This window comes from Mobula birostris, chromosome 8 (assembly GCF_030028105.1).
Source record: "Mobula birostris isolate sMobBir1 chromosome 8, sMobBir1.hap1, whole genome shotgun sequence".
Taxonomy (NCBI): Eukaryota; Metazoa; Chordata; class Chondrichthyes; order Myliobatiformes; family Myliobatidae; genus Mobula; species Mobula birostris.
The window spans coordinates 26,414,660-26,429,069 of NC_092377.1; the positions used below are offsets into that span (position 1 = coordinate 26,414,660).

Below are 14,410 nucleotides of genomic sequence, written 5' to 3' on the forward strand. Positions count from 1 at the left end.
GGACTGTTGAAGGAAACCAGATCACTTGGAGGAAACTCACCTGGTCAAGGGGAGAGCATGCAAACTCCTTACAGACAGTGGTAGAAATTGAACCCGGGATGCTGGTACTGTAAAGCATTGTACTGTCTGCTAAACAGGTACCCGAATGGGTAAGGCATTGGATAGTGCCTGAATATGGGCAGTAGGGATTAGTGCAGATTGGCGACAAGGTCGACATAGATGTGCTGGAATAAAGGGCCCAGTTCTGTGCTTTAAAACTCTGACGCTCTTCATAGTAATGTGGTTGACATTTGTTTGCCTTCTGGAAAAAGCTTAGCAAGCCATTCTCTTCAATACATGCCATATCAAGTGAAGAAATTCAAAAGCTACTGTGACACATTCATCTCGTTGATTGGGTCAAACTCCTGCAGTTCGCTAGGTTGCTGACAAAATTGTTATGAGTGAAGCCATCTCTTCCCTCTTCCTTCTACTGGTATCACGAGCTGTACTTTCTTTTATTAGAAGTAATGTACTTTCACCAGCAGAAATTTGTAACTGCTTTTTCTAATCAGCTTGTGTTTAAAGCAAAAAGTTCTTTTCAAGAAACTTTGTGTTGGGAAGAGGGTGCAATGTGAACATTGGGGTTTAATTCCAGTTCTGAGTGGTGCTGGGATTTACTGTGTTGACTGAATGGAACGCAGGACTTAATGCTGATGTGGAAAGTCTTGGACAAGTTGAAGTATTGTGAGTTTAAAAAGTGAGTTTTCTGCTCCGGCCAGGAAGCTGACTGAAACAGTGAATCCTACATGAGCATATGTAAATTGATTTTTTTTTCCCCTCTCTCTTTCAACTAGCCTGCTGTTTGGTTTGACCAGTCAGCATTCATTTTCGAGTGATTCTGCAGAGTCTGTCATTTTACTGCTGTGGGTGTGTGCCTGGCACAAGCATCTAGTTTGTACGTCGGTAGCTCGACGGTGACTGGTGGTGCTGTACACAGGCTGAGAATTTGTTGCAGGAGAGGACTGGTATGTCGGTGCAACCTGGTGGTTTTAATGATTCAGTGCACCCTTGCTCTTTTGTGCTCCGGGGCTGGATCAATTACATTGGAAGTTGATCTCCTCAGTCTGTCTGCGGCGCATCTCCAAACCCTGCAGTGGCCAGAGGCTCCATGATGCAGCAAGATGTGAGGGGAAATCTGAAATGCAAAGCAGTGGAAAGCTTGATGAATAATTTAAAGCATTAAAGGATTATTCTGCTGCTCTAGCTGGACTGTGGAAATGTAACAGCACAATATTTGATCACAAACAAAAGAAGATGGAAGTCGTCATTGAAACTTCAAGTTCAGGATACAAAATATTGGCTGTGTTTGCAATAATTGCAGCAAATGTGTGTGTTTTAAAATATTAGGGCAGCTTGGTCCTCCCGTGGGCTGGCTGATGCCCTGAACAATAAATTGGTGATGGCGGGGAGTATTGCTTCGAACTCCGACATAACTGAACGGAAAGAGAAAGCTGCTTCAAATCATTATGGGTTTCAGCAGGTTAGGGCAGCAGCAGAACAAACTGCATTACAACCAGAGTTCTCCATTCAGTGGTTAAGGGCAGAAATGAACAACAATCAAGTTGGTACCCGGGCTGTGATTGATGTGGATAGTTGTGAAGAAAATGGGCTGGTTGTTACGAGAGATGACAAAGGAAAGGAAGTCGGCCAGCCACATTTAAATACAAGGCAAGCAAGTGATGATGGGATTTTCAGTTCATTAATCAGTCAATGTGATCAGATTTTATCTGATATAGAGGAAATTGCCATGAGAACTGAACTGGATAACTCCAATAATAATGATTGGTCCCCTCCTGCTTCCCCTTTCACAGGCTCAAAAGGCAGCATATCTGATATTTTCTCAAGTTTGCTAGTTCTGAGGAAGGACCCCAGATGGGGTGATAGAGAGACGTGGAGTAAAGTAAAACAGGCAGGTGCTGACCTTGCTCTATTGAGATTGAAGAAAGCTGTCCAGCAAACACTGGGTGAGTTGGTGTGCATCCCAGCCTGTGATCTGCAGACCAAGGAAAGACCACTGTCCACCTCCACAGCTGGCAGTCTTGGGCAGGTAAACAAAGCTGGCTTAACACTGAAGGAAAGGAAAATGTACATTTGTACATTCTTTTTGGGAAATGCTCCATTATTTACAGTTGGATTTGAAGCTAGATTACACCTGTATTAGAGGGTAATACAGCAGGTAATTTTCATAAGTTCTTGCACATGGCAATGTTGTCATTTATTGTACAAGGTTTAATTTGTGTAAGAAATCTAGCTCAAATTTCATTTGATGTTATGGTAGGTATATTTGATGTTTTGCTAGTATATTGGGATTACTTGAAGGTGAGTGTTTTTCAGGTAAGAGCCATTACTTTGAATAAAGTCCTCTTACTGCAGTTATCCTCAATTTTAATTCGTATTTCCAGCCTGTTTTTCCTACTCAGGAGGTGAGCTGTTTGCATCATCGAACTTTTGAGAGCTAATGCTTTTTGTTTTTGTTCTTGAAAACAGCAGGACAAGTTGTACACATGGGCAGCTGTCAGCCAGCCAACTCAGTCACGTGACCATGGGGAAGATCGCATCCCTGGGAGAATTCAGGCAGTGTGGCCGCCTTCAAAGCCCTGGGCAGAAGAAAAACTGAAGTATGTAGAATCAGGTGAGGGAATGGTTCACAGTTTTGATTGGGGGAAGATGGGGGAAAGCTGTATTTGAAGACCTGTTTTCATGAGGAATGGGCTACTTGACTCTCTACAGGTCTTCTGTGCCATTTATCAGAACATCTCTGACCTCCCTCAACACTTCGCTACACCACATTTGTATCCCTAATTTCCCCAAATAATGAGATGTGTTGGTCTCTTTAAATGAACCGAGTGGGCCTCCCTAGTCAATTGGAGTGCTTTCCAACCACTGTATGAATAAATATCACCTTCTTTACAATGTAAGTGGCAAGCGCCTTCTGAAACTGACCTCTAGTCAGCCAAAGAAAACATTCTACTAATTCCAGGAAGAATTTTGCAAATTTCAGTAAGATCTCTCATTTTTCTAAACTTGAACGAATCAGACACATCTCCACTCAGATGGTAAACCCACCATTCCAGGAATCTGTCTAGTGAATCTGCACCAACCTCCTATGGTAAAACTATTGTCTCTTCGGTAGGGAGACAAAAACGCATGATGCTCCCTGTGCGTTCTCAGCAAAAGTTCTATAAATACATTAATACATTTTGACTCTTGTAATCAAATCCCTGTTATGTGAAAGGCTTTGCCTTCCAAATTGCTTGTTCATCTGGTGTCCCTTGTTCTGAGTAATGTGGGCTGATTCTAGCCCCAACGCAGCTCCATTTCTAAAGATAAATGTGAAATTTGTAGTGGTTTCAAGCTGTCAAAAATGAGAAAGTGAGCTTTTGGGTTTATATTTACATATAAAATTATTTGACTTCGGTTGTTCTTCTGAAACTCATGTCACTACAAGTGATCATAAGCTCATTGTAAAATGATTTTGTATACCTGCATGTGGCTTAAGTGGAAGTGTTTTAAATCCCCATTAGTTCCCCACCTTGGAGAAATCCATACTGTTTGAGATGCTAGGTATATTAATGGGTCAGAGTACAGGAGGAGATGGAGCTGAGTGACATGGTGTCATGACAAAGAACCTTCATGGAGTTGAGGTGGGGGGGGGGAGAAAGAGAGGGAAACTGCAGGCATGCAGTGCGCATGCTCCTGTTGACATGATTAATGTTGAAGTCATCAAAATTGAGACTTTTTGAGCTTCAGGTTCCTAGGAGTGGACATATCCTGTCTGGTCCAACCATCATGCCACAGCCAAGAAAGCTCGGTGTCTCCACTTCCTCAGGAGATTAAAAGAAATTTTGTGTGTCCTTTGATCCTCGCCAATGTTTGTGGTTGTAGCATCGAAAGCATCCTATCTGGATACATCGTGATTTGATGTGGCACCCGCTCTGCCTGTGACTGCAAGAAATGGCAGCGTTATGGCCACAGCTCAGCACATCATGGAAACTAGTCTCCTTTTCATGGATTCTGCCCAAGTTAGCTCGGGAGTTGGTGTAATGCTATTACAGCACCAGGAATCTGGGTTTAATTCTGCTGCTGTCTTCAAGGATTTTTTGTGTTCTCCCTGTGGCCGTGTAGGTTTCCTCGAAGTGCTCTGGTTTCTTACCACATTCCAGACGTTCAAGTTAGTAGGTTTATCAGTCACATAGGTGTAATAGGGTTGGCAGGCTCGTTGGGCCAGAAGAACCTGTTACCTTGCCGACCACTGTATTACAAAAAAGTTTCTCATTGCTTCGGTAAAACAGCCAAAGACTGATATTCTTCTCCCCTGCCTCCCCCTGCCCCCTTGCATCGAGCTGAAAGCAAGTGTCACCAGGATAGGACAGCTTTTATCCCACTGTTATGACTGAATGGTTCCAGAGTACAATAGGAATGAAGTGGTTGAATGGCAATTGCAAAAGAGAAAATCTGCAGATGCTGGAAATCCAAGCATCTCACACAAAATGCTGGAGGAACTCAGCAGGCCAGGCTGCATCTATAGAAAAAGAGTGCATTCGATGTTTTGGGCCAAGACCATTCATCAGGACTGGATGGGGAAAAAAGATCAGGGGTCAGGGTAAGAAGGCTGGGGAGAGGAGGAAGAAACAAGGTGATGGGTGAAACTGAGGGTAGGTGTGAAGTAGAGAGCTGGGAAGTGATTAGTGAAAGAGATGCAGGGCTGCAGAAGGAGGATGGAGGAAGGAAAAAGGGAGGTGGTGGGCAGGAAGTGAGATGAGGTAAATGGGGGGGGGGGGGGGGGGGGTGCCATTACCAGAAATTGATGTTCATGCCATCAGGTTGGAGACTACCTAGATGAAATGCAAGGTCTTGCTCCTCCAACCTGAGTTTGGCCTCATTGTGATAGTAGAGGAGGCCATGGACTGGTGTGTTGGAATAAGGAGCAGAATTAAAGTGGGTGGCCTCTCGGAGATCTGGCTTTTTCTGGCAGTTGGAGCGTTGGTGCTCGGTGAACCTACTTTGAGTGTCACAGATATACTGGAGGCCACACCGGGACCATCTTGTTTCTTACTCCCCCCTCCCCCCCCCCCCCCCCAACATCTTAGCCTGACCTCTTATCTTTTTTTCTCCAGTCCTGAGGAAAGGTCTCTGCCTGAAACATTGACAGTACACTTTTTCATAGGTGCTTCCTGGCCAGCTGAGTTCCTCCAGCATTTTGTGTGATTGGCAATTACCCTCGAGTGGGACAGGAGGTGTTTCAAAATTCTCTTCCCATTTGTAAATTTTGCATTTAATCTTGAATCAGTATAATTCAATATTTGATTGGGCTATTTACAATCATCTTTGAAATATAAAGTCCTTATAAAATTAAACTATTCTGCTCTAGTTGAATCTCAATTTTTTTGATTTGAAAGCCTATTCTGTTTTCTGAAATATTTGGCTTTTCTTAGTCTTGTGAATGCCTTGTGCATTCATGTCTGCAGACAAAATAGAAGGCATGTTAATCAAGATGGCTTTGCAAGTTATTTCAGTGAACAGGATATGTTTTGCAGTCCCAGTGCTTGATGCCAAAGCAAAGACAGAACAGGTATTTTAGTAAGTGTAATAACGGTAATGGACATTTTGATGCTGCAGTTCTCAACTTCCGAGCAGAAGGTGACTTAATGCGAGAATCATCAAAAATGCAGCGTCAAATTGCAAAGCTCTTCTTTTAAATGATTGTTGACATCTTCAGCGTGCACTGTGCAGGATTAAATTTATAGCCTGAAATTCTAGCAATGGTGGAAGAATTAGGAAGTAGCATAGCTCAGCAAGTAGATCTACTGCCATAACCCCAGTGACTAGTGTTTGGTCTGGACTTCGTGTTGTCTGTGTGGAATGTGAAAAGTCACCCTGTGACTATTTGGGTATTGTATTGGTGCTATCCTCTTTCCCCCATGCCAAGTGTGTGGAGCTTGGTATGTTAATTAACACCAGTAAATTGTCTGTCATTGTTGAGTGGTAGAACTGACAGATGTTCTATGATGGAGAATAAAATGGGATTAGTGTAAAGTGGGTGCTTGATGGTGAAGTTGGTCTGGTTGGGTTGAGGTTCCTGTTCCTGTGTCTTGCTGAGCTGGGTATGGCCCAAGACGCAGTAAACTTAATGGGTAAATGACCACCTCCTTTATTTAGTGGAAATGCGGAAGGATGCAGACATTTAAGCTAATTCCTGTATAGTAGCTTTCAAAGTGCTGTCTACTACAAAGATTTAACTGGCAACTAAAGGATTCTATTTCCATTCATTACTGAGGCTGAGGAAGCTTCTGTACGTCGTCTAACATGGCTGCAATAACTTCCTGCTTTAAACAGACACATGCTATTTTGTATTTTTAAAGGTACCCCAAATTTTCATTTGCTCTTTGTCTGTATAAATTAATGAACAGCTTTTCAATAGTTGGCACTGGTGCAGTAGCCTGAATGATCTCTTCTGTCTAACAGATGAAAGACATTCTGGAAACAGCTTTTCACTCATGACCATGTTTTTGGATCCCCAGATGTGATTGACTGTTGACGTTGTCTGCTCTAGTGGGAAAACTTTTTTCTTTCTTTGTTTCATTCTCTCCTCAGTCTAAATTTCTCATCTAGGAGGATGTCTGTCCCAGGAAAACTCTTTCCGTGATTGTATACGAAAATTATTTTAGAACTCCTGTGTTCTTTCCTGGCTTGGCTCAGAGTATTCACATTTGTATTTTGCAAACAAAGGAGATGACACATCCTCAAGGCCACGATAAAATAGTTTATTAGAACTAGTACTAATGTAATACAGAAACAAAAACAAATGTCTACAGTAGTAGCAGTACAGAAAGCAAAGTAATACTTATCATTCACAAAGTAAACTGATCAGGAGGAGCCACAGATCTGACCATCTTACATGTAGCCTCTTTTCTCTCTTAATCTAAGTTTAACTCTGATCCTGTATGTGCTGTTTCCTATTTCAGTACCAGATATGATCCACCCTAAGAGATTTTCCCCACTGCACAAAGAAAATGCCCCTTTTTATACCCCTTGTATTGGTACTTTTCCATGCATTTGGTATCTGCACCTGCACAGTGACCTTGCCTTCCCCAAAATAACATGTTTTTCACCATTTTCTACTGTTATGGCTGTGTAGTTGTACTCCCTTAACTTTCTCAAAACATTGCTGGTGGACTACTCTGTACTTTCTCAAATCAATTCCACTCTAAGCTAATACCAGTTTGTCTAACAGACTGCGATTTTATTTTGGCATATACCAAGGAGGAATCGTATGTAACATTTTCCTTGCATGGTCATGCTTCTAAAATTACTAAATTAAGTTTCTTTTCAAATTGTGGACGATTCAGTACTTAGTCTGTTGTCTTCACTTCAGACTTTTGAATCTGCATGTTTGTAACCTTTTAATGTGTATTCAAATTCTTGTGTCCTCTTTTAGGGACTTTGGCTCCCTTTTAAATTCATACCTTCATGCTTGCATAATAATTTCATTTGATTTAATAGTACTTTGATTAACACTCACGAAGGAGGGAGGAGAGTTTGACTTTCCCCACAGTCCAGGCCAAGGAGCAGCAAGATGCTACAGTCCCAGTACTGGTGGGACCCTGCAGTGACCATGATAACAAAATAAAAGCAGGAGTGGCTACTCGGCCCCTCAACCCTGTTATTCCATTCTAATCATGGCTGATGTACACAAGACTTCAATTCCTCCTCTTTGTCAGTTCCATTGCATGATGCTTATTTCCACAAAATACTAGCTTATTTCCACAAAAGCAAGTCACCCAAAATTTAAAAGATACAATATTGTTGTTTCAGATTGGTACATCAGTGTCAAATGTGTGAAGGAACATGCTAGATTTAGGCACGGTAGTGTAGTGGTTAGTATAATGCTTTGCAATGTCACCTGCAAGATTGGGTTCAATTCCTGCCTCTGTATGTAAGGTGTTAGTATGTTCTCCCTGTGACCACATGGATTTCCTCTGGGTGTTCCACTTTCCTCCCACATTCCAAAGACTTGCTGGTGGGGATTAGTGAATTGTGGGCATGCCATGTTGGTGTTGGAAGCATGGTGACACTTATGGGCTCCCTGCAGCACAGACCTCAGACAGTGGTTATTGACGCAAATACAGCATTTCCCCATGTTTTCATGTACATGTGACGAAGCTGATCTTTAAAGTTTAACAAATTCTTTACTTTATTCGAGGCTGCAACTGCTAAAATTACTTCCCAGCATAGCAGTAGAAATCTTACCTAGGGCATTACATTCTCTCCCCCCACCAAAAATAATCATGTCCTCCTGACTTTAAAAGTTAGTGAATGATTTACACAGTACTCAAATGAATCTTGTGATTTCAGGATCCCCCCACAACTGTTTGTAAGTGGAAGTAACACGATTCACATGGGGATTGAAATAACAGTTTCCCAGGTGCATCATATGCCAGCCTATCTGGTGTTTTCCTGTCTGAGACATTTTCTGGTCTTTAGCTGCTTCAGCCTCAGGCACTCCTTGTGTCTGTTCCTGTTTGTTTGGGGATACCACCTCCTGCTTGTCACTTGTATTTTTTTCACGATTCAATTCCCCTGCCCCCTCACTGAACTCAGCTTCCTTCAGTTTAAGCTGGTGCTGCTGAACATCTGCACCCTCTGCTGGTGCTAACCAGTGAGACCACTCTCAAAGATTGGGGGGTGGGGGGGAAGTCTTCTGTCTTTCTAGCTTCTCTAGGACATAGCATCTAGGTTCAGACTGGGTGTACCACACAGTTCTTTGTTTATGCTCATATTCTGCTTAGGAGGAACTTGCATCTTAAAAGCATCTGAGTACTGGGTGAATGGACAAGCTTTTCTAAAGTACCTTTCCAATTCTCTCCTTGCATGCTACCATGGGCCTTCTCACCATAGAGTATTTGTTCCCACAAGAATGGAAGCCTCCCATTTTTCAACCAGATCTGGGTAGACCAACATTGGTGTTATCGATAGTCTCAGTCACTCCAAAATCTTCCAAAAACTCCAGTACAAGTACTCATCAGTACTGAGCCACCAAATCTCAAGGGCACTGAGTGGCGTCAGTGGTAAATGTGTCAAATACCGGTTGTGAAAGGATCTGTAAAGTAACTTGAGAACCTGTGTTAAGTGTGGCTCTAGCATAAATGTCTTTAATCTGTATGGATACATCAGAGCAGGAATAGTCCCTTGATACACTGATTGGAACGTATCCTCTCTAAGACGCCTGTCATATCTTTAGTGGGTCCCTCCATAGTTTTCCTTCTGTTTGATTGACTGCTGACTTTACAAAGATTTTCCTGTCCCTCAGTCTTACTTGAGATGGCTATCTTCTCCACAGCACTGGTTGCTTCTGCAGTTTTAAGAAAAAAGTTTTCAGTGGTATTCCTCTGCTTAGTAGGTCCTACAGGTGGGTCAGGTCTCCCAGCGGATGTGTCATGTTTAGCTGAAACGTTGGCAGATATCCATCGAGTCAGCTCAACTCAAAGGCTTTTTACCGCATTCCTCAAATGCTCTGTCTCTGTGTTAACGGGTCACTTTAGTAACAGAGGCTACCAATGAAGACAGTACTCGGCTTTTGGAAATGTTCTGCTTCTCAGTCTTGTTTTCCTCCTCTCTAATTTCTGAGTAATTCAGTAAAAGATGGAGGGCGGCGCATTTTATGGATCATTCGAATACGTAGAGCAATCATGTCATGTGACTGCATGCCCTTCACAGCTTGCTCCACTCTCAAGCAATTTCTCTGACAGTTGAGTACCCTGTTTGTGGCACAGAGTGCAGCAGTTTCTCCAACCAGGAAAGGTCGGCAGACAACTTCTCTCCTTCCTTCAGGGGTGTGCCTAAACTTCATAAAATTGCCTGAACTTTCTGTACGTACTTAGCCAAAATGGCTAATGGGTTTTCTGCCTTTTGGAACCTCACCATATCAGTCGCTGGACCCTTTGAATTCTCTGTCTGTTTTTTTATGTTATCTGAGCACTGCCATTTATCCAGTAACAGATGTCTGCTCAGCTTAAGTCTCACTCTTCTTCCCCATTGGGTGTAGACTTAACCCCAGAGAACATTCCCTGCTTGCGATACCTTTGGCTTTCCGCTGGTACACTTTGGCATTTATCACTCAGTGATGTAATAGCTGAAACTAGCTCATAACTTAAATTAACAGCTGAGAGACTTGTTAGACTTCTCACATCAGACAACTCCTTTCTCTCCCTTCAGAGGTGAGAACAAATTGTAGTTGGTCTTAGCCCTCAGCTACATTTCTCTCCCCTTCTCTAGAGATGTGAACTGGCATGGCCCCGCCTCTCCAGGTGCCCCTATCCTATAGGGCAGCACGACTTTGTCACGTCACTGGTAGTCTGGACCAGCACAATATCCTTACCAGCTGAAGGGTCAACATGCTGTTCAATCGGTGTAACTTTTCCCTAATATTTTTACAGGACTCGGCACTGTGAGTGCACATTGTAGGGAATTCAAATATCCACCCCTCTCAGAACATAAGTATTACGTGTGGTTACCCTCTTCATATTGCACCAAACCTTAATCCCTACCTCATCCATAATGAAGTACATTAATTACGATGTACTTCACTTTCCACACATACTAAACAATCGCTTAAACACACAAATAGACTGCTCAGTCAATCCTTGTACAGCATTCATGCAACATCCAATCTCTGAACGAGCACCACACAAATGCAACCCTCTCACCGGGCTTGTAGACAAACTTGGCTCGTAAGGTAACTCTGCTAGCAGCCACGTGACTCTGCAGTGAGAAGGTCACCTCGTATACCTCAAGGGTCAGTAAGATTTAGGATTTCACCAAACAGCAAAGTTGGAATTTTCCAGGGAGGAACATTGATTTAGTGAATGCTGTGTAAGTACTGCCCCATATGAAGTTGTTCATTAGGAAAAATAACACATGATACCAGCATAATATTGCAAAGGAAATATATTTACCAATATTTCATCATCCCTCAAGGACCATCTTGAATAAACTGGCTAACTTGGTAATATGGGCACTTCTTCCTTGGGAACTATTCACCTGCACAACACATTCCTTAAAATAGGGCCCCTCCCTTGGGCTTCACTCTGCAGCATCTTCCCTTGTGCCACATTGTGCAGTGCCCAACAAAAGATCCCAAACCAGACCACTGTCCTTCAGAAATCTGATCCTGCCCAGCTCTCCCGAATCTTCCATAGCATCCCACTGGGCGAGATGTCACAACATCTACCAAGACGATCCTAAGGGGCTGATGCAACATTCCTAAATTAGACAAAATGTCTCCTTTAGCCAAAGCCAAAACACTAACAGGACACACTGCTTTTGCTGAAAACTGCTAAAGTAAAAGTAACTCACAGCATTGCAGTTCAATTCTTACATTACAAGGCTATGAAGCACCTGTGGAGAGAGGAGCAGCTAATGCTTCAAGTCAGTGGCTTTCAATTGAGGGCATCAGACATTTGTTTCTCTTTCAATGGGTTTTGTAGAATAGCTGAGCTGCTACTTCAGTCTTTTTTTCCCCTCATCTGATCTTTTCATCTACATTTCTGCTCTCACCAGTCATTTGCCTTTTGTATTAAATATCTGAAAGTTTGAAATAATTTGCCCAAATTTACTCTTGGATTTCAGATCTTTCTCTGTTGCCAAAGCTGTCAGACTTCAGCATGTGTTAATGCTGTAGGTCTGAGCCAGTTGGCTGTAGAAGGGGGCTTAGCCACGCAGCAGGGGGGTGGTGCCTGCCTTTGAATTAGATTCCTGCAACCTGCAGGGAACCATTCAGCATATGTATCTGGCGGATGTATTAAGAGCTATTGAAGTTTAAACATTTGTGTGAAAATAGTTGGGGATTCTTTTAAAAATCAGACCAAGAGTAGTTCAAATGTGGATTTGGAGTTCAGTATTAGTAAAATTATTGATGTAGTATTGTATTGCTAGTTTAGCAACCAGAGTTCGGGGTCATTAATCTGGAGAAATTGGTTCAATCCCACCTTGACAAATGGAGGCTAAATTTGAGTCTAATTTGAAATTAAAAGAGGTCTTCTCAGCTGCATGAAGCACAGTCACTGTACAAACCCAGTTGGTTCTCAAGTCCTCAAGACATGAGCTTTCCTTGCCTATTCTGCCCTGTCAAATGATTTGAGTCACCAAAGCTGTTTTCTGTCATCTTAGCGATGAATAATAAATGTTTGAAATGCCCATAGCAGTAAAATTTAGTGAATGAACAATTTATAAACCACCTCAAAGTTTTTGGTTCTGCCTATTATAGCAATACTAACTAAAAACAACTATTCAAACACTTTGTTGCACTTTAAGTTTTGATAGGTTCCTCCTCAATGTGACTAATAGAACAACTGTTACCTACCAAATCCAGTGTAGTGACTGCGGCAAGTACTGTGCTGGTCAAACGGGAAGGAAACTCTTGACCAGGCCACACGAGTGTCAGTTAGTGAGCAAAAGGCATGGCCCACTCTCACCATTATCAGCTCATGAAGACAAGGGAGGTCACCATTTCAACAGGAGGACAGCCAGAGTCTTGAAACGAGCAAGAACAATAAGATTTTCTCAAAGAGTGGGTTTCTACAGGATCCATCAGCAAACACATCGACATAGATCTGGTATATGATGAAAAGAGGAAAAAACGATGTTGACAGTTAATGAATCGTCAGTAATCTCTAGACCTGAACAGCGAAGCAAACACCTCCAAAGGACCTCCCTCGAAGCTAACCAATCAGAATCTTCTACTGCTAAACTGTTCAGTGTTTTGAACCTGCCAACTGGATCACGAAGTCTTGTCAATATCCATTCAGACCCCGGAGGAGTATATAAACCCTCAACCATGTACTGGTGATAGCTTCTCGATTGGAGCTGAAACGTCTGCGAATATATTGGCAAGCTTGGTGATGAACCAACTTCCAAACAATTATTATTCCATATGTGAGCAAGTGAACCAAAGAATTGTTTTGTTTTGGTTTCACCTTGATATTCACATTAATGGCCCTTCATCATTCTGAACCTACAGTGCCATGAAGAAATGTTCAGCTCCCACAACTATTTTCACATATTACTGTCTCATTTTCTAAATTTGAAATATATTGAAATAGGATTATTTTGAACTCATTTTGCATAACATTGTGCATTATGTTAAATCAAAAGAAGAATTCCAAAACCTGTGATATTTTACTAAATATAAAAACAAATTGATACTGTAATAATATTTATCCCCTTTGTAATTACTATGCTAACTTTCATCAGGGCAGTACTGTATGTTACCTTACTCACCCAATTTGTTGATGTAGAAAATTGGAAGTATCTCCTGTATTCAATGAATTCATAAGAATAATTACTCCCCTCTCTGTAAGGTCCAACAGTATGGTAGATTTTCAAAAGACCGAACCAAAATGAATACAAAAGGGCATTTAAGACAAGTGAGGGAAATGATAGAGAAGCACAAATCTGGGGGAGGGTACAAGACCATCTCAAATGCACTGAACATACCCCAGTGTAGTCCATTGTTGGGATGGGGGGGGGGATATGAAACCACAGCCACACTTCCTAGGTCCCTGTAAACTTTACCAGAGAAAAATTGCATTTGTAAGAGAGGCTACTGTGACGTCAACAGTCACTGTAAGTGAGCTGCAGAAGTCAGTAACTGCAACTGGAGATGAATTTCATGTCTTCACAATCTAAGACCTTGCAGAAAGTATTTATGGAAGAGTGGCATGGAAGCAGCCCTGGCTAAAACAAGACTTTGCAAAGCGTCACTTAGAGAATACTATAAAAGATGTGGAAGGAGGTCCTGTGGTCAGATGAAACTTGTGGAACTTTTTGGCCTCAACACTAAGTTGTACATGTGATGTAAATTGAATACCTCACATCTGCCAAATAACACTGTGCCTACTAAGAAGTATGGTGGAGGTAACATTATGCTATCAGAAGCTTTTCAGCAGCAGGGACTAGAAATCTGGTCAAGATTGATCGGAAGATGAATCTGCTAGCTTCTGTCAGAAAGCTTAAACTGGAGAGAAAGTTTGTCTTTCAACAGGACAATAACTCAAAGCAGACTGCCAGAATCCTGAGTCCATCCTGGCCATAACATGACTGAACATCTCTGGCAAGACCCAGATTGCTGTCCACAGCTAGTCCCCAACTAATCTGGCACAGTTTGAACAATTTTGTTAGGATGACTCCATGTTTTGCAAAGCTAATAGAGAATTACTGGCTGTAATAGCTGAGAGAGATGGTTCATGTAAGTACTGAGCAAGGGGGATTAATTGCTTTTAAACTGGCATTTCAGTTTCTGAAGTTTTAGTTCATAATGGTTTATAATTTTCCCTGATTTTTGGACTCTGCTGTGGGGGGGGGGGCAGTGAGA

At 42.1% G+C, this 14,410-nt stretch overlaps 1 protein-coding gene across 1 annotated transcript in view; it reads left to right on the top strand.

Moving 5' to 3' along the window:
• Positions 1 to 14,410, top strand: part of fmn2b (formin 2b) — a 469,810-nt gene that overhangs the window by 68,024 nt on the left and 387,376 nt on the right. The window contains exons 3-4 of the mRNA XM_072266855.1: positions 2,527 to 2,671; positions 5,508 to 5,611. Coding sequence (XP_072122956.1) covers positions 2,527 to 2,671; positions 5,508 to 5,611 — 249 coding nt within the window. The remainder of the gene's footprint in view (positions 1 to 2,526; positions 2,672 to 5,507; positions 5,612 to 14,410) is intronic.